This window comes from Lissotriton vulgaris, chromosome 7 (genome assembly GCF_964263255.1).
Source record: "Lissotriton vulgaris chromosome 7, aLisVul1.2, whole genome shotgun sequence".
Taxonomy (NCBI): domain Eukaryota; kingdom Metazoa; phylum Chordata; class Amphibia; order Caudata; family Salamandridae; genus Lissotriton; species Lissotriton vulgaris.
The window spans coordinates 1,344,390,347-1,344,411,707 of NC_141695.1; the positions used below are offsets into that span (position 1 = coordinate 1,344,390,347).

General features: G+C 45.0%; 1 protein-coding gene and 1 pseudogene across 1 annotated transcript in view; one reads left to right on the forward strand and one right to left on the reverse strand.

The window, feature by feature from the left end:
• Positions 1-480: 480 nt before the first annotated feature.
• LOC147703657 (uncharacterized) overlaps positions 481-21,361 on the reverse strand; it is a 742,215-nt gene continuing 721,334 nt past the window's right edge. The window contains exon 10 of the mRNA XM_086929538.1: positions 481-523. Within this exon, the coding sequence (XP_086785664.1) occupies positions 481-523 (43 nt within the window). The remainder of the gene's footprint in view (positions 524-21,361) is intronic.
• On the forward strand, positions 12,809-14,041 carry LOC147703658 (uncharacterized; annotated as a pseudogene).

The window sequence follows — 21,361 nt, forward strand, 5'->3', positions numbered from 1 at the left end:
ATGAGGTGGGGCACCTATCACAGACTGATTTTTTATATATATATTTAATTTTCAAAACATTAGGCCATCATACATTTCTTTATAATCAAAATAGCTTGCAAGTGATTAGCCTAATATAGGAAAAAGGAGGGGTCGACGCGTTTCGAATCCCATATAATGGTGGGATTTTCATCAGGACCACATGAAGAATCAATCTGGAAGACAAAAAATGTCCAAACTTACTGTCAAACATAACACTAAGCGACCTTCAACTTTCAGTTTCTGACAACACTCACTCGTTACCTGTCAGACTTGAGATGTATTTTCTTCAGTAGAATTCTGTGGAGTTTAATTAGGAAATGTGAGCGTAGACTTATTCCAATTGCGATGCATTCATGTTTAAAGGAGCCACTGAAAAAATCGTATATGTATACATGATCCAAGGCATTCAGTTAATGAGCTTTCTTGTTCAAGCTTAAATGGTTTTTAAAATATTGTACCTTAATTCTGTGTGCTTTGTACATCGTTAGTCTTCATTCTGAAACTGGTAAAAGAATGATACCATCAAATGAAGAACGAGAGTCAGAATTAATAATTATTGAAGACACCATGGCCAGGCACTTGGATTACAGGATCGCGCTGTGGTTTTTAAACAATGCTATGTACACGGGCTTTGCTTGGCTACAAATCGTCTGTAAAAACTCTATGAGGAAGGAGCAACTCTTCGTTTGTTTTTATTAGTCATTACTCATTTTTCGGTGTCTGCACTCTACCTACCGCACACCAAGAGGGTTGCTTGGCTACAAATCTTCTGTAAAAACAGTATGAGGAAGGAGATCATCTATGTTTGTTTTATCTTAGACTTTACTCTTTTGTCTAGCTGCAGCACACCAAAGGTGTAGGTGAAATGATGTTGCCCATCGTTTATGCTTCCATTAAATTCTCCCTACAAGTTTAAAGAGCGCTCTATCTCGGCTTAGCTCTCTAAAAGTTATACGAAGTGTGAGGCTGTGAACAAGTGTACACGCTGTCTACGCGTCCCTGTCTGAAGATGTTCAGACTATTTGGGGGCATAATGCTTCTCTTACCTGGGAAATGTTTCCAGGAGTCTCCAACGGGCAGCGTAATCATTCACAGACCGTTCGTTTGCTTCCGGTTCGTGGCGCAGGGTTAAATAGTTCCTTCCAAATCAAGGCAGTATTCTGGGTGATGTAGTTTCATGCTAGATTTGTTGGGTCGAAACTGCAAATTTATTCACATCATGACGCAAAAGCGTGGATGTCAATTAAATATATTTTAAATGAACATGAGTGACTACCCATATTTTAGATTGGACTTATCAAGTGTGAGGCAATTTGTTACAAGCCACGTAGCTAAGTGATGGAGAGAAGTCTTGTGGGTGATGTAGTTTCGCGCTAGTTTTTACGTGTCCATACTCAACAAGCTATCGCAAAAATTGACAAAAATCGGCGCGAAAACGTGCGTGACAATTCTTTGGGGTCACAAATATATTTTATAAAAAATTGATGGCTTCCCATGAATTTGGGGCAAACATCTTTGTTTGTAGATTTTGCTACAAGCCACATGACAACATCGTGAAGGAAAGTATTGTGGGTGGTGGAGTGCTTCAATAATTCTTCCTTGCGGGAAGTGCATGGTACATAGGCATCAGGGACCTTATCTATTACTGGCCAAAGTGTGCTCATCTCCAGAAAGTCTGGCTCAGTGATATGCGTTGGGAATAAAATGATTAGATTATTTCTATTGATCATTGGCAATGCTACTAGAACTGAATATATGTATTTATACTATTGGATCTGTTTAGTTGCCGTCTGGATTTCAGTGGGTAAAAAGCGTTGGCTTGATGGAACTTGTAGATTCTCTTTCGGGATTTCTTAGTTTTATGAAGTGTTCCGCGTAGTTGTCCACATCTAAGGCTTACAGATGATACAATTCAGACATTTCATTAAGACCATTTGTTGCGGTGTTATATTTCAAAATTAGTAATGCCTCTCTTTGTAGTAATTTGGTCTCTAGGTCGCCACCCCTTTTGGTCGGGCACGACTTTGGAGATCACTATCCATTTCAGGTCATTTTCTCCGTGAGAGCTTTCTATCCAATGTAGGACTAATGGAGCTGTCAAGACCTTTCTCCGAATCCTTGACTTGTGTTGAGAAATCCGTTGTCTGACCTCTTGGTTGGTCTTACCAATGTACAGCTTATTACAAGGGCAGATGATGCCGTATACTAAGTTTTTTGCCTTGCAATTGGTAAAACATTCATGTTTCCAAGATATACCTTCATGTTGGAAAAGTGTGCTTTCAATAGTTGAGGGGCAGCATAGTGTGGAAATAAAATTAACAATTGTGCCCTATCATTTCCCTGTTTCTGCCTGACAGCCATTTTTTTATTCAGACAAGCACCCATTTTGTGTGACATCCGTTTTGTCTTCAGACCCACAAGCAAGACACCCTGCCTCTGGCACCCCCGTTCATTGACCACACATTTCTGTGATTCTGCCAATTCTGGGAACCAGCAGCAGATAGTTCCTGTTTTCTTAACTGTAAGACACCCTGCACCTGGCATCTTAGTTCATTGACCACCCCTTCCTATGCTTCAGCCAATTCCCAGAACCAGCAGACAGTTCCTGTCTTAAGAAATAGTTCCTGTCCTTGACTGCAAGCCAGAGAGCAGATGGTCTCTGTTTTACACAAGATAGTTCCTCTTTTTGACTCTTGTGATTCAGCCTATTCCCAGAACCAGCAAGATCGTTCCTGTTTTACACAAGATGGTTCCTGTTCTTGACTCTAAGCCAGAGATAAACCCCCGAATGAGTAAGGGCCTTCAACTGAAAGAGAACAAATTTCCACACATCACATGCCCTCTCACGAGACACAAGACACGCCCCTACCTTGACACATCTGTTAGAAATTACTGCTGGTCACTTCCCTTTTTCTTGTCACTTCTCTTTTCTTCTTTTGCCTATTGACTGAAAACTGTATAAATATTCTGATGTGTGAATAAAGCTGCAGACCACTCCTGTACCCGCTTGGTGCTGGAGCTCTCCCCTTAACTCGAGTTACTTTACCCTTTTTTTTTTATTCGAGCACCATGGACTCCTCTCCTTGCTTTGACTGAAATTATGATTATTAAGTATAGAAATTCTGAGATGAGGTAATATTGAATTAATTTAACACATTAATTGGCACCCAAACCGGGACGTTCCCTTTTCCCCACGCGCCGGCGATATTGGACCCGGTACTGTCCCCTCCTGACCTTTGACGGACTTCAAAGTGCACAACGCTGGGAATTCCCGCTAACTCCCTCGAGGCAAAGAGGGGGACCAACTGCGGCCCGGCATCCACACGAGGCGGTGAGGAAAATTGCGGAACGTCCTGAACCAGAGCCCAACCTGTGAAGAGATGAGTCCGAGGTTCTGCGAGTCCCATCTTAGAAGCTGCGCGCATTTCAAAATCTTCAAGAGGCCTTCCAGTTATTTTTTTCGGTGAGTACTGCTGAAAAGTATAAAGACGAACCCACAGCTTTTGTGGGTGCGGTAAAGATACATGTTTTTGTTAGTTTCTCACCTATCTTTGATGAGGACTGCTAAACTAGTATAAAAGACGGACTCACCACTTTCGTGGGTACGGTAAAGATATATGTTCTGTTTGTTTTTCTTTTTCTCTCAAATCTAAATCTTTGAAAAGTCTTGCCATCATGCCTATTTTCTCGAAAATACGTAAGATAGCAACCAAAAGGAGTATTCTTGATAAGGAAATTCCCGTTCCTCCTCGGGATCCTCCAGGAGACTTCATGTATGCAAAACATGGTGTCGGTGCAATTATTTATTGTGATTTATGGGTGGATTATACTAAAGACCTAGAACACAGATATAGATGGCCTGAAAATGGTACTTTTGACATGGAATGTATTATAAAATTAGAGGAACAGTTGTGGAAGAAAAAGGGAGTCCGCCAGTCACAAAGTGACTCGGTGGAATTATGGAGAAAGGAAGCCCATAGGAGGCAACAGAAGGAATTGCATAAAGTTGAAAAGGGTAAGAGAATGTCAGAGCAGGCCAAGAAAGAACAGTTACAAGAAATAGGGAAAGAAGTAGTTAGTGAAAGGTATAAAAGGGAACAATCAGCCATTTCTACTGGTTTTTATCCTGTATTGCCATCTGCACCTGAAAACCTTAACATTGCACCACCTAAGACACAACCTACCACCTCATCACCAGAGGATACTTTCAGCAATTTCCTCTTAGATACTCCACCTCCATATGAGGTCCCAGTAATTCAACGTAGGTAGGAGACGGGATGCACTCCTTCATAATCCATTGTAAACATTTTTAAACCATATCCTTCAAAATTTAAATCTTTAAGCGTGCAGACTTCTTAAGTGCAATGCCCAAACGCACTTCCGTGAACATAACACCAATTTGGGAGCGCACTAGCGCCCCATTCCGTTGCACAGCATGAATGCCTTTTGGCACATTATCCATCAATTCTGCCATCATATTTCCAATTTAACTTGTTTGTCTCAGTCATTTAAATTTCTATTCCCATTGATTATTTATCCTCACTCGGAGTATTAAATGCCATTTTTTCCAGGTTTCTAATGTTTTATCCGCGTCCATCCGAACTTCACAGAGAAAACATGACTAGAGCATGTTGTATTCAGGACAGTGTTTATTTAAAAAACCCAATGCATTTCGTGCATAATTTGCACTTCGTCAGGGGTCACTATAAATACAAAAAGAAAGTGGAATACAAACATCAGTTACACGTCTTTGTATCTGCTGCACAAACATTACATATTCATCAAGCAAAGTTACCCTGAGCGTTCTACCCGATGTATGGAAATAAACTTGTCTCCTCACACATTTAAACACCATGCGATCTACAAAAGCTGACAAGTAGTTCCCCTATCCGTCTTGTGCTAACGTGCCTAATATTGCGCAAATATGACATATTCTGTTAACAGTATCATTTCCATGGCATAAACAATTAGAGCTCGAGCTCAACTCTTCACTTTTCTTTACGGATTAAAATCATATTTGTTACACTGCTGCTGCTATACTAATGCTTAAAAAACGCTGTGAATGCCTGTTTTTAATGACACTGGTTAAACAGCCCTGAAGATTCATTATTCTGTGTGCATGCTGAAATGTTAAAAACGTTTTTCACATACCTGTCGTGAACGTTTATAAAAGCACCTTCCGTGTCACCTTCAGCTGAATATTTAAACATTCGCACTTGCAGAGCTGTTCCCTTTTAAACAAATCTTCCCTGTTACCCCGCCTAGTTCCCGCATCTGTTTAAAATCTCGCGCTCTTTTTGGGTTTCTGGTGCTGACACCATGTTCAATTGCGCATCTCTACTACATATCCCACAGTTCCTCGTGGTGCATACATTGAAAATATACAAAACTTTATCAACAAAAATGTGCATGTATTATAAAGTGTCCTCTTTCGTGTTGGTATTTTGATGTCCTTCCTGAATATTCGATGTTATTACCAAGTGAGTGAATTGCCGTATTCTTGCAGAGTCTATTATATATATCTCCTCTCGTGGGTGCAACGCCGTGAAGGGCATTTCGTGAATCAACGTAGGTAGGAGACGGGATGCACTCCTTCATAATCCATTGTAAACATTTTTAAACCATATCCTTCAAAATTTAAATCTTTAAGCGTGCAGACTTCTTAAGTGCAATGCCCAAACGCACTTCCGTGAACATAACACCAATTTGGGAGCGCACTAGAAGTCTGCACGCTTAAAGATTTAAATTTTGAAGGATATGGTTTAAAAATGTTTACAATGGATTATGAAGGAGTGCATCCCGTCTCCTACCTACGTTGATTCACGAAATGCCCTTCACGGCGTTGCACCCACGAGAGGAGATATATATAATAGACTCTGCAAGAATACAGCAATTCACTCACTTGGTAATAACATCGAATATTCAGGAAGGACATCAAAATACCAACACGAAAGAGGACACTTTATAATACATGCACATTTTTGTTGATAAAGTTTTGTATATTTTCAATGTATGCACCACGAGGAACTGTGGGATATGTAGTAGAGATGCGCAATTGAACATGGTGTCAGCACCAGAAACCCAAAAAGAGCGCGAGATTTTAAACAGATGCGGGAACTAGGCGGGGTAACAGGGAAGGTTTGTTTAAAAGGGAACAGCTCTGCAAGTGCGAATGTTTAAATATTCAGCTGAAGGTGACACGGAAGGTGCTTTTATAAACGTTCACGACAGGTATGTGAAAAACGTTTTTAACATTTCAGCATGCACACAGAATAATGAATCTTCAGGGCTGTTTAACCAGTGTCATTAAAAACAGGCATTCACAGCGTTTTTTAAGCATTAGTATAGCAGCAGCAGTGTAACAAATATGATTTTAATCCGTAAAGAAAAGTGAAGAGTTGAGCTCGAGCTCTAATTGTTTATGCCATGGAAATGATACTGTTAACAGAATATGTCATATTTGCGCAATATTAGGCACGTTAGCACAAGACGGATAGGGGAACTACTTGTCAGCTTTTGTAGATCGCATGGTGTTTAAATGTGTGAGGAGACAAGTTTATTTCCATACATCGGGTAGAACGCTCAGGGTAACTTTGCTTGATGAATATGTAATGTTTGTGCAGCAGATACAAAGACGTGTAACTGATGTTTGTATTCCACTTTCTTTTTGTATTTATAGTGACCCCTGACGAAGTGCAAATTATGCACGAAATGCATTGGGTTTTTTAAATAAACACTGTCCTGAATACAACATGCTCTAGTCATGTTTTCTCTGTGAAGTTCGGATGGACGCGGATAAAACATTAGAAACCTGGAAAAAATGGCATTTAATACTCCGAGTGAGGATAAATAATCAATGGGAATAGAAATTTAAATGACTGAGACAAACAAGTTAAATTGGAAATATGATGGCAGAATTGATGGATAATGTGCCAAAAGGCATTCATGCTGTGCAACGGAATGGGGCGCTAGTGCGCTCCCAAATTGGTGTTATGTCCCAGTAATTCAACACCCTCTGCCTCCGCCACCCCTTTTACAACATAACACACCACCTCTCACTCCAGAAGGGGGTGCCGTAGGTCCAGACCCAGGTAAAACAATTCCCGACTGCCCCTATGACCCAACTCCGAGCAACACAGGGGAGGCGGGCCGAATAAGTAAAATACTTCATGACTCCTGGGAAGAAATAAGACATCTGCCAGCAATTGACACGTTTCTTCAAGCGGCCTCTGAGTTTCTTCGTACTGGAGAGAACTCACGAGCCATTAACGCTATGACTACAAGAAGATCACACCCTGTAAAAATGCACATGTATAGGTTCCTCCTTTGCTGTTTCATAAAACACATACAAGCAGAGGAAAGAAATGTACCAGTTTCACTTTTTGACTTATTAGATTTCGCATCCGACCACACTAGTCTAGAAGTTATAAAAGATGCACTAGACAGGTTCACCCGTAAGGTGACCCGTATTCTGCAAAACTTGCAAACAAATGAAGAGAATAAGGAACTTGAGGAGGAAATTACTGAACCTACTGAAAAAGTCCTACCCGTTCGTTCTTCCGCCCCTAATTCACGAACACCCCTGCCTACATTCCTCCAAGGTCACTCTGAACGATCATCTCCAGATGAGTTATTTGAAAAAACATCCAATGCATTAGACTACTGGTTAGACCAGGAACCTCCGCTTACACCGGAAGAGGAGGAAATAGCCAGAACTGCGACCCTATGGGTCTCTCAATATAAGATATATGACAATGATCTCATAGCCCAACTTTTTCTAGCACTACCACGCTCACATCAAAGATTAGCAAGTCTCTACAATGGTACAACATCTCATCACACTCAAGGACCCTCATTTTAAACATGATCTAAGACTCGAAGATTTTCTGTCTGACTGCGCTGATAACATGTTCCTCCACAATAGTTCAGTTTTTAAATACCAGAAAACGACTGAATATAAATCTTTCAATAATACTTGTGGACCAATTAATAGACTTCTTCAAACACGCCAGTTCCCCATGAGAGAGGTCCACCCCAGAGCTGACACGAATGGCGCGCTACAACGCGTTTTTATTTATGTACCCTTGACAAAACTTGAGTTACTAAGGATAAAAGAGATGGTTCCCTCCCACTCAAAGGACCCTGCTGGATTCTTTAAAGAATTAGGAGACGTATTAATGATGGGAACATATACTCATCAGCAATTCTGAAATTATTGCTGCCATCTGGTATATATGACAAACTACGAGAAAAAGATTGACGAAAATACTAGAGTAGCAGGTCAAGGTATAGGAGACAGACTAAAGGCACTTCCTGGCACTATTTTAAAGGTGCTACCACACTTACTGACAGTGAAAAAGGAGGACTGGGATACCATTTCCTCCTGCAAACAGAAACATGGTGAAGACATAGGAGATTATTACACCAGACTTGAAAAATGTTTTGCGGTAAATAGCGGCCTTACGCCGACAAGCGAAGCTTACCCGCATCTGTTTGTTTCCAAATTAGTAGACCACGCCTTTCCCGCTATTAAGGAAAGAGTACTAAAAGTAGAAAGTACCTGGCAAGCACATACATCACCACAGAAGTTACAAATGCTACAATATCACCAAAATCGCATTAGGGATGAAGAAGAAAATGATAAGAAACGCATGAAAGACACCAAGATAAAAGCATTAGTAGCCCAAACTGCACCCCAGCGCCAACAGACACCAGGTAGTCAGACAAACGTGAAGAGCACTTGTAATTATTGCAAAAATACGGGACACTTCGTTAAAGACTGCCCTGTCTTAAAGCACAATTTGGCTACTGGTAAGACACAGCCTCGTCCATATCAGCCAAAACAGAATGTTTCCCAAGGCAGTTCAACGCCTTCAGTTCCACCCAGAACACAAATGGCCCAAATGAACATTATAGACAGCGACTACACTGAATACTACCCAGATTTTTCATGATGTTGCCCAGAGAGAGAAGATGACAAACTGCCCCTAATCCCCATCCCAGTAGATCAGAAAGGCCCATTTATAGAGGTCCGACTTCTTGGGAGGATAGAAAGTTTCTACTAGACACTGGGGCCAGTAAAACAACAATAAGCCATCAAGAGGTCCCAGAGGCTCCTCTCTCGGGTTCAAAAAGTATTTCTCTGGGTTTCTCCGGACAACCTGTGACAAACGCCACGTCAAAACCACTGCCCTTGCAGGTTGGTCCCCTCACGACAACTAAACATCTTATATTGACAAAATCATGTCCAGAAAATTTGCTTGGTATAAAAACATTGAAAGAATTAGGAGCCGTTATTGTTTGCTCACCTAAAGATGTCAGATTATTTCTACGAGATTTTAAGGGCCACTACACAAGTAGAGAATTAGACGAGCGTTTGAAAGATTTGCCACACACCCTTTGGGCCACTGATTCCACCACAGTAGGATGTATGGAAATAACACCTCACAAGGTTACACTGAAAGAGGGAGCCCAACTACCACGTATAACCCAATACAAAATTCCACCTCAAACTGAACAAGCATTTATTTATTTATTTGCAGGTTTATAAAGCGCTGTGAATAAACTCCCGAAGGAGTATCTCCGCGCTGGTGACACCTGGTAGAGAACCTGAGAGGAAGCCACAGGGAATAGAAATTGTGTCAGGAGGACTATTAAGATCCAACAGGATAGAAGTTAAAATGAGCTAAACAAAAAGGTTTTCAGACATTTTCTGAATTTAAGGTGATTCCTACATTGTTTTAAAGAAAGCGGGAGAGAGTTCCAGAGGTTAGGACCTACCACGGACAAAGCCCTACCCCCTAGCCTAGATTTGGTTATCTTAGGAATGCTTAACAGCAGCTGTTCACTGTACCTAAGGGTACGGGTAGGAGCGTATGGAACAAATTTATTGGCCAGATACTCTGGTCCCAATTCATTAAGGCCTTTATGGATAATACAGCAAGTCTTAAACTTCACTCGTTGCCGTATTGGCAACCAGTGTAGTTTATGCAGTAATGGTTTAGAGGGGGACCTGGGAGGTGCATTAAGCACCAACCTAGCTGCTGTATTTTGTACCACCTGCAGGCATTAATGTTAATTATTCAGGACCTAATACAGTCAGGTGTGAATAAAGAAACAACTTCGAACATTTGCAATTCCCCTGTTTTACCAGTTCATAAAAAAGTGGAACCAGGAACACCACCTGTCTACAGACTAGTGGTGGATTTGAGAGAGCTCAATAAATGTGTCATTCCACAACACCCTGTGGTCCCAGACATCTCCACTTTACTCACAGCCATAGATGCAGAAGCAACGCATTTTTCTGTCATTGACTTAAAAAACGCATTCTTCAGTATACCCATTCACCCAGACAGTCAATACCTTTACGGCTTCTCCTTACAAGGACGAAGTTTCCAATTTACAAGAGCTCCTCAAGGTTTCACCGAAAGTCAGAGTGTATATAGCCAAGCGCTGAAAAGACAATTGGATACTATTCAAATGCCCATGGATACAGCCATACTCCAATATGTTGATGATATCCTCATTACGGCCAGATCCGACGCAGCATGTGCTGAAGCATCACTACTAGTACTAGAATTCCTAGCTGCAAATGACCATACAGTTTCCCCTGGTAAGCTCCAATTTTGTTTACAGCAAGTGGCATACTTAGGGCACTTGCTGTCAAAGGAGGGTAGGGAGCTTACACAGGAACGCATCCAGCTCATACAACAAATACCACAACCAACAACACAGAAACAAGTTCGAGCTTTTGTTGGTCTCACCTCATATTGTAGACAGTGGATCCCGCAATTTGCACTCATTTCTAAACCATTAGTGCAGCTGACAACACTCGAAGCTGGCGCTACTCCACAATTACCCTGGACAGATGAACACACGCAAGCTTTTCAGTCTCTTAAAAAGGCTATGTGTCAAGCCCCAGTGCTAGCAACACCTGATTACACCAAAGATTTTACCTTGTTTGTAACATAAAACTCAGGTACAGCACTATCAGTCCTGATACTGTCGGCACAAGCAGCCGAACTCATAGCACTAACACGAGCATGTCACTTAGCAAAAGGAAAATCAGTTAACATTTACACTGATTCACAGTACGCTTTCGGGGTTGTACACAACTTCGGCACATTGTGGAAAGAGAGAGGATTCCTCACATCACGTGGGTCTAAAATACAGCATGCTACACTCATCACTGCCCTCTTAGAGGCCAGTCAGTTACCAGCAAAAGTTGCAGTATTAAAGTGTAAAGCAACACAAAAGGAACCGATGAAACATCAAAAGGAAATGATTCCGCAGACAGTGCAGCCAAATTAGCAGCAAACACAGAATTGAATATACTACACCGCCAATACGCAATACGAGACCCCTTATCGGACATCCAGGATGTCCAAAGTCACACCACACCACAGGAACTGCTAGAATGGAAGGAAAAAGGAGGGGTCCTTACAGATCAGGGTTGGATGACACCTGAAAGAGCAGTATGGTTTCTGTCGGATGTTATGGTACAGGTTATAATAAACACCATACATGGACCAGCGCATCTGGGAGAAAAAGCAATGTTAGACAGCATACAGAACATATGGCACAACAAACATTTGAGAGCTGCAGCCAAACAAAAAGTCAAAACGTGCATGATTTGTAATCAGTTCAACCCAGGTAAAGGCACAAAGGTGGAGCAGGGTGGATTCCAACGCCCTGACCATCCATTTGAAGTTCTCCAAATGGACTATATCCAGATGGAGAGATGTAGAGGTCACAAGTATATGCTAGTTGTAGTATGTGCTCTGACCAGATGGACAGAAGCCTATCCCATCCCAGATTACACTGCAACGACAACTGCTAAGCAACTAGTAAGAGAATAATTCCCGAGATATGGGTTGCCCCGCGTCATCTACTCAGACAACGGCCAGCCCTTCTCCTCTGAACTCATCAAGCAAGTGTCTCTTCTGTTAGGGTACACTTGGAAATTTCACTCTGTAAGACATCCTCAAGCAGCAGGTCTAGTAGAGAGACACAACCAGACTTTGAAGACAAAATTGGCCAAGATATGTACAGACAAAGGCGTGGACTGGATGGTAGCCTTACCGGTTGCCCTTTTCTACATGCGTATGGTAGCACATTCCAGAACTGGTCTATCTCCGTATGAGGTGGTCTTTGGCAGACCACCAAATATGTGGGGTACGCCAGTGCCTAAAAGAATTACTGATATAGACAGCAGAATATTGACTGATTACCTGGATTCCTTGATGTCTGCACTCCAATCTTGTCGTTCACAGGTCGCTGCAGCCTTCCCTGACAAAACCGCCCCTGGAGAACACACCATCCGACCCGGCGACTGGGTGATGATAAGAAACTTCGACAGGACCAGTCCTCTTCGGCCCAGGTGGAAGACTCCGAAGCTTGCGCTCCTAACCACGTAGACGGCGGTGAAGGTCGAAGGCAGGAAGGGCTGGCTACACGCGAGCCACTGCCGGAATATTTTGGACAAAGAGACACTGTTGCCGGCGACGCTGCCAACCCTAGTGACATTGTAACAGAACAGCCTTTTGTGCCCTTGGAACTGACCCCACAACAAGAATATAAATCAAAGTTGAGGTCTGCCATCCGGACTCTGGCTAATTAAGTCCACTGGGCGCAGGTCCAGTGGTGAAGCGGTTGGAGCATGGGGATGGATTTAAACACCTTGACTATGTGGGAAAAAGATAGAATGAAACGCAGAAACAGGAACTTTAAGAACTTGCGTAGTGGTTCTATCATATGTTTAATGATATTGTTTTCCTTCATAACCATTATGACGTGTCTTGGTTGGATCCTCCACACTGTTTTTCCTCCAACACCACACACCTCTCATACACCCAACAGCACTCAGGAACACACATATCATGACCTACCCCCTCATGAACAAGCCCATAGACTAGCCTTGCAAAACAATACCTTTATACATATGTTACACTACACTCATCAGGCCAGCAATAGCACAAATTGCTGGATATGTGGCCGCCTCCCACCTCATCAGAAAAAGGGAGGGATGCCTCTTTTCCCCTTTCCATTTTCCTATAATGGGACTTGTGAAGCCTGGTTCGCCCTAATGACAGCTGACGATACTACCCCCACCTCCTGCCCAGACGGAAATAATTCATGCAAGAATGGGTGGCCTTGGGGGAACTTAAATAAGGTACTTAATGCTGCCTGTTACCCAAATAAGGATGGAAATCCTCAGGCGACAGGTACAGTCCTAGAAAGTGAAGAATACAAGCAAGGGAACATGACCATGTCCTACAAGATGTTAAATACCAAACCTAAAAAAGAATGCTGGTCCCCCTTCCATCTCGGTCTCACCAGTAAAAGGACACCTGTGCATCCAGAAAAATGGCTCTGTTCCATTAGGGCACAGTGACTGTCATACCACTATAAGTTTTGAAGACAGAGGAAAGTCCTCATTTCTAGCATCTCGCCATACTTATTTTGTCTGTGGCCAAACAGCCTATGTGCAGCTGCCCTTGAACTGGGGGGGGGGGGGACTTTCTATATAGCATTACTGTTACCCCCTGTCTTTGTGGCCCCATCCACTTACCACTGAGACCTCCTGGTGCCCCATGTCAGACATAAAAGAACAATCAATACCTCCTTGGTTGACCAAACAGAAACCTCATGGGAACAGTATACAGATTTTAACAAAGGGTTCTTCTTCTTTGTTGGCCCTGTACAGAACAGCAAGCTTATACACAGGTTGACAAGGACCTTAGAGGCTGTTGTAAACCAGACGGTGTCTGCCCTGGTGAGCTTAACCCAGGAGCAGTCCGCCATACGATTGGTTACTCTCCAAAATCGCCTTGTCCTTGACATCATTCTGGCTGACAGAGGCGGAGCCTGTAAAATTATAGGCTCTAGCTGCTGTATATTTATTCCTGATAATTCCCCATCTGTATACACGGCCATAACAAAATTACACAAGATAGCCGTAAGTTTACATCAAGAACCTGGCACTTGGACGCGGTCTGATTGGTTCTGGAAGATAATATAGTCCTGGGGATGGGAACTGCTGTCAGCAGCAGGTATAATATTCCTGATAATAACTGGATGCTGCCTTTGCATCCAATGTGGTACTGCCCTGTGCGGTCTATGCGCTGCAAACTTCATTCCTAAACCACTTGTCCAGCAGAGAAAAAGGGAAAGAATTATGCTACAAGAATGTATAGATGATCTCATGCAAATTGAGATATAATGTAGTTACACTCTGGGGCAAGGAGGGAATGTGGAAATAAAATTGACAATTGTGCCCCATCATTTCCCTGTTTCTGCCTGACAGCCATTTTTTTATTCAGACAAGCACCCATTTTGTGTGACATCCATTTTGTCTTCAGACCCACAAGCAAGATACCCTGCCTCTGGCACCCCCGTTCATTGACCACACATTTCTGTGGTTCTGCCAATTCTGGGAACCAGCAGCAGATAGTTCCTGTTTTCTTAACTGTAAGACACCCTGCACCTGGCATCTTAGTTCATTGACCACCCCTTCCTGTGCTTCAGAAAATTCCCAGAACCAGCAGACAGTTCCTGTCTTAAGAAATAGTTCCTGTCCTTGACTACAAGCCAGAGAGCAGATGGTCTCTGTTTTACACAAGATAGTTCCTCTTTTTGACTCTTGTGGTTCAGTTCAGCCAATTCCCAGAACCAGCAAGATAGTTCCTGTTTTACACAAGATGGTTCCTGTTCTTGACTCTAAGCCAGAGATAAACCCACGAATGAGTAAGGGCCTTCAACTGAAAGAGAACGTATTTCCACACATCACATGCCCTCTCACGAGACACAAGACACACCCCTACCTTGACACATCTGCTGGAAATTACTGCTTGTCACTTCCCTTTTTCTTGTCACTTCTCTTTTCTTCTTTTGCCTATTGACTGAAAACTGTAAAAATATTCTGATGCGTGAATAAAGCTGCAGACCACTCCTGTACCCGCTTGGTGCTGGAGCTCTCCCCTTAACTCGAGTTACTGGACCCTTTTTTTTGTACTCGAGCACCATGGACTCCTCTCCTTGCTTTGACTGAAAATATGATTATTAAGTATAGAAATTCTGAGATGAGGTCATATTGAATTAATTTACCACATTAGATATGTGCCACATTTGTGGTGTCCTGTAATTGGAGGCAAGTTCACATAATCCCTTAGAGTGGGATTCCTGGTTTTCGAAAGTGCAGCTCTCACAATTTGATTTGCAATGCTTTTATCTTTTTTAAAAGCAAAGAGTGGTGCTTCTGTAAACTGTGGGTCAACCTCCTAATTAAGTGCCAATATTGGTGGATCACTTTCTTTAGCCAATTAGATGTAGGGCAATATGTTGACACACACACTATACGAGTTTGTGGTTCGCGTTCTTTTCTTGTTAGCAATTCCTCGCGTGGTGTCCACCAAGCTTTTTTTATTGCATGTTTTAGGAGTTTAGAAGGGTAGCCCCTGTTTAGTAACTTCTCTTTGAGTGCATTGGCATGATCCATATATTCGTCCTTGAAAGAACAGTTCCTTCGGATCCGAAGGAACTGTCCTATCGGTAGGTTTTCTTTCAGGCTTCTCAAGTGATTGCTAGTGTAATGTAGGGCTTTGTTCCTATCCGATTTCTTTTTGAAGAGTGTGGTTACCAGTTCTCCATTTGAACAATAAACCTCCACATCCAAGAATGCGATTTTAACTCTAGAGAACTGTAAACTAAACTTAATGTCTTGTGTGCGATTATTTAGCCACCCGTGGAAGGCAATGAGTTCCTCCTCATTGCCTTTCCAGGTCAGGAAGACGTGGTCAATAAAGCGGATCCATCCGCCAATCCATTGTTTAAATGGATTGTTCTCATAAATGAATGTCTCCTCGTATTGGCTCATATAGAGAACCGCTAACTCCTGTGCGAAAGGGCAGCCCATTGCGACTGCCTTAATCTGGAAAAAGAAGTCGTCCTTGAATTTAAAGTAGTTCTTTTTGAGAGCCATTTTCGCTAGCTCCAGAATGAACTCCGTTGGAATTTTCATTGGTCGATCTCTCATGTTGAGGAAGATTTCTAGCACCTCTAGGGCCTCGTCTTGCGGAATTTGAGTATATAAGGACACCACGTCCATACTAACTAGATGATCTTTATTTTCCGTGAATGGTAGTGGTTGTTGTTCAGTTCAGCGACACTCAGCAGTACTGCGCGAATCAGTAATGAATCAGACAAGTTAATCTGTCTTAAAAAGAAACAAATTTGTACGGATTTACATGGCCATTATCTCATCCAACATCTGAGAGCAGGAACCATTCCTTCGGGATTGATTGTAAAAAATATACCGGTGATATTCACAGAAGACTCCATCTATAAAAAAGGTTATAGTTTCATTGAAACTAAATGCAGCCGGGACCTGATGGTCCTGACTGTTGGAACAGCCCAGAGGTTGTCTAAGGCGCAATTAGAAGAAATAGATGCTTTAGAAGCAGAAATAAAATCTAACCAGCTCATCACAGGCTCAAAAGCCCTACTGGACAAAGTAGAGAAAGAAATCATCGAATTCAAGGATTATACTGTAAATCAAAAGGAGAACAACTTCGAGAGAGATAAACGTAATTTCTCTTTAGATAAAGCTTATCCATACCTCCAAAAGGACTTTTATTCGAGACGAGAAGCAAGACGTTTTCTCCCAGACAACCAAGGACGATCGCGCAATAATTTTATAAAGTTTTCTGATACATCATCATCAGAAGAAGTGACGCGGATAATACAAATTACAGACCTAATTTTGGCAGGAGAGGAGGATATCAATCAAATTATCAACAAAGTTTCCAACAGAATTTTCAACAAGGTATCCCACAGCAACAGCAGCCTTTTTTAGGACGCGGCCAGCCAAAAACCGGAGTCAAAACCCGGTTTCAAAATCAGCCATGGAAAATGTCAACGAGGAGACAGCATTACAAAAACTAGAAAAATCTCCTATTTATAATCTTTCAGACAAAAGGCCTCACCTTCGTGGCAACTAAATCGACCGATTCCGTTCGATTAAAATCAGAATTTATCGAATTCTGCAGGAAAATTCGCCTAACAACCTTCTTCTCAGACAAAGAAATGGTAGTACGTACGGAAACCAGAGGATTACGTAAGAAATCCAATTTTTGTACACCAGCAAATAAAGTCCCAAAGGAGGTCATTACTTTTGAAAAAAACATTTTATCGTCAATTTCTTCCCAAGAAAAGAAAAGATCTGGCTTTGTAAAACCAAATTTAACTAAAGCACAAAAAGAGGCTTTGCGTTCTCTAAAAAATGATGAAAATGTGATAATTAAGCAAGCCGACGAAGGCGGATCTATTGTCATATGGGGAACAACAGAATATATTGCAGAAGCCAATAGACAATTAATGGACCGTGACTGTTATAGGAAAATTGAAAAAGACCCTACTCTAGAGCTTCAGAATGAATTGTTTACAATACTAAATAAAGGCTTTGAACAGGGTTTTCTAGGAAAAACGGAATTCAAATTCTTACAAAATAAACAATCGAGAACTCCATTGTTTTATGTACTACCCAAAGTACATAAAGATGAAAAAACACCGCCTGGAAGACCAATCATTTCAGGATGCGAGTCACTGTTTGAACCAATATCCAAATTTGTTGATTTCTTTCTCAAACCGTTTATGACAAAAGTAAAATCTTACCAACAAGACACAACAGATTTTATAAATAAACTTCAATCACTACCATTCACAGAAAATAAAGTCTAGTTAGTATGGACGTGGTGTCCTTATATACTTAAATTCCGCAAGACGAGGCCCTAGAGGTGCTAGAAATCTTCCTCACATGAGAGATCCACCAATGAAAATTCCAAAGGAGTTTATTCTGGAGCTAGCGAAAATGGCTCTCAAAAAGAACTACTGTAAATTCAAGGATAACTTCTTTTTCCAGATTAAGGGAGTCGCAATGGGCTGCCCTTTCGCACCGGAGTTAGCGGTTCTCTATATGAGCCAATATGAGGAGACATTCATATATGAGAACAATCCATTGGGGGGCGTGGCTTGAGCGCCGAGGGAATGGCGGCGTGAGCCCGGAGCTCCGCGCCTCTTCCCCCGCAGGAATCCTGATACAGGAGCCGTAGAGCCCGTGTGTGCCCCGGCGCCGGATGATAGCCCGGCGGTGACCGCCTGGGCGAAATTTGAGCAGCCGGCGACCCCGCGGACCTGGGAACGACCGCCGATCGCGGCGGCCTCTGGAGCGACTGAGGGACAGGCGCCGAGCAAGATGGCGGCCGCAGCGAAGCCCTAGAAAGCGGCGGATCGCCGAGAGACGCACTGCCGGCGTGCAGGGTGAGGTCGCGATCGCAGGAAATGTCGGACCCCACACGGCGAGGGTTGCTCCTCGGAGACCGGCCGCGGTGAGCGGCGCCATCGGTGGAGGACGGAGTGGGCGTGGCCTCCTGGTGGCCCCGTAAAGCAGTGAACCGGCGGACCGACCCGGATTCAGGCATCGGCCGGCCCAGTGAGTGAGAGAGGACCCCCTGGGGAGAGGGGAACAGAGGGAGACGGCGAGCGCGGCAGCACATCCTGGGCCCCCCCCTCCCCCGCGGCAGTGACACACACGTCTTGTGGGGACGTTGGGAGATCCCACGGAGGCAGGAACGGGCAGTAAAGGGCATTTGGCATCCGGCCCACCACACCGCCTCGGTGAAGGAGTGTAAGTTACCCCTCAGCACCCGGGGGCTGGACACAGCGACAAACGCTCACACAGGGACGCCCATCCCAGGGCGCAGTAGCCGTCCAACGAAGCCCCGAAGAGCACAGGGGTGGCCCACGAAGCCGGAGCCAGGGGGCAGTCGGGGTGACCAAGTGCGACGGGCCGGCCACGATGGGAAAGCCGAAGACCAAGGCGGAGGAGGCGGCAGCAACAAACGCAGGGGAAGGGGGCCATGCGGAACAGACAGACCTGCAGCGGCTGCAGGACCGAATACTGGACGCCATAACGGCCACCAGGGATGCGCTCCACAACGACATAGCGCAGGTGGCGTCGGGGCTGGGCCTACTCCGGGCAGACCACGATAAACTGAAAGACAGAGTTAAGGAGGCTGAGGTGGTAATCGGGGACATGGCGCCGGCTCACAAGGCAATGGAGAGTAAGCTGACGGAGGCCCTGGACCGCATAAGCACCCTGGAGAGACGTGCGGAGGACGCCGAAAATAGAAACCGACGCAGCAACATACGGATCGTAGGTGTGCCGGAGACGGAGGGGACGGGAGACATGATTGCCTACATGGAAGAATGGCTGAAGACGGTGGTGGCGCCAGAAGGGCTTTCGCCATTCTTCACTCTGGAGCGGGCCCACAGAGTCCCCTCAGGACCACCAAAACCCGGACTCCCACCCAGACCGATCATAGCCAAGTTGCTACACCACAAGGACAGAGATCTGCTCCTGCGAAGAGCCCGTGAGGATGGCCCCTTCCAGATTGCAAACAGTAGAGTCACGCTCTTTCCGGATTTCACCTTTGACACGCAGAAACAACGTGCCTCCTTCCTCACGATCAAGAGGGAATTGCGGTCTGAGGGCATCCCCTACTCCTTGCTTTTCCCAACCAGACTACGAGTGGTAGTGGACGACAAGGCGATCTTCTTCACGACGTCGGCGGACGCTTGGGACTGGTGGGAGACGTACAAGGCCGGGACTGACGGCGCCAGAGTGAGAGAGGAGCGGGAGAAGGAGCGGGAGCGCTCGCCCAGGCGGCTACGGAAATCGAAAAGACTCTGGAAAAGGGGTCAGGGGCAGCTGGGCCCATCGGCCTCACAAACGGAGGCGGAAAGGAAGGCGGCGCTGTCGGAGGTGGGGAAGCTCGGCCGAGCGGAAGGTACCGGGTCCAGAGGGGCCTCAGACTCGGACACTCATGTTTCGGCCTCTGGATCGGAATCGGACTTGTCGGGACTACATCGCATGGAGGGGCCGCCGGTGACACCGCAGACGGCGGATGAGGTCCTCAACATATGAACTACTGTCGATGCTGAACGGGTAATGTTTGGGGTGTACGGGAGGGGGGGTTGCTGCCCTCGCACACAGGGGGGGCCGGGGCACACGGCAGGACTCAGGGCTGAAGATCCATGAGGAAATGGGGAGGGAGGGCGGGGATGGGCGGCGCGGCCTCCCTTTGGACAAGGCCACACTCCGTAGGCCCTTAAGGCACCCACAGCTGCGGCTGTGTAGTTGAGACCTGGGTCATCAGGTACGGGAGTTTGGATGGGGACTGGTATTTCGATATTGGGGCCTATTCTGGGGGAGGGGGGGGGCTCCACAGTTGGGGATTGTTTGTTTTTTTCTTTGATGCTGTTGACCCTGGATACGCCATGGGCAGGGCTGTTGGGGAGTTTTGTTTTTTACAGAGGGGGCACCATCACCGCCAACGGGCTGGACCTGGGAGGAGGGTCTCGACCAGATCACTGGGATAATGGCTAATGCAAATGTTTTGACTTGTATGACCTGGAATGTCCGGGGCCTACACACTATGCAACGCAGACACAAAGTGCATGCCTACTTAGTACGGAGGGGAGTACACATCGCGCTGCTGCAAGAGACGCACCTCACAAAACGGGAGGGGGAGGCCCTTCAAAGGAGATGGCGGGGCCAGGTTTATCACACCAGCTATTCAGCATATGCGCGAGGGGTGCTCATATGGATTAGGGCAGGCACGCCTTTCCAACTCTCACGTCACTGGATTGACCAGGAAGGGAGATATGTGGTGGTAGAGGGGAAGCTCGAAGGTAGAGATATAGTATTAGCTAGCATCTATGCCCCAAACACGGACCAATTAGCTTTCCTAGCTGCGCTGTCGGGGACGCTGGCCCACCCCCTTGCGGGCCCGGTCCTGCTGGGGGGTGACTTTAACTCCATTGCCGACCCCCTGCTGGACAGATCTCACCCCCCCCTTCGTGACTCCCCGGTACACAGACTATCTAGGGGAAGGAGGGATTGGCAGGAGAACTGGGGACTCGTAGACGTCTGGAGAGGGCAACACCCGACTGATCGGGATTACTCGTTTTTCTCAGGGCTCCATGACCTGCACGTCCGACTGGACGCCATACTCTGCTCCCGGGAGGTGCTACCGTGCGTCACCAGCTCAGAATACCTAACGAGGACGATCTCAGACCATAACCCGCTCTTGATCCGGCTGGCGTGGGTTACGGGGAAGCCCAGGGTTCCGCTCTGGAAACTGAGGCCTGAGACACTGGAGGACCCCCTCTTCGGGGAGGCCCTTGCGGAAGGCGTGACCTCGTATTTCGCGGAGAACGCAGGGACGGCAACTTCAAGGGCGGTGGAGTGGGATGCCTTTAAAGTAGTGGTAAGGGGCATCTG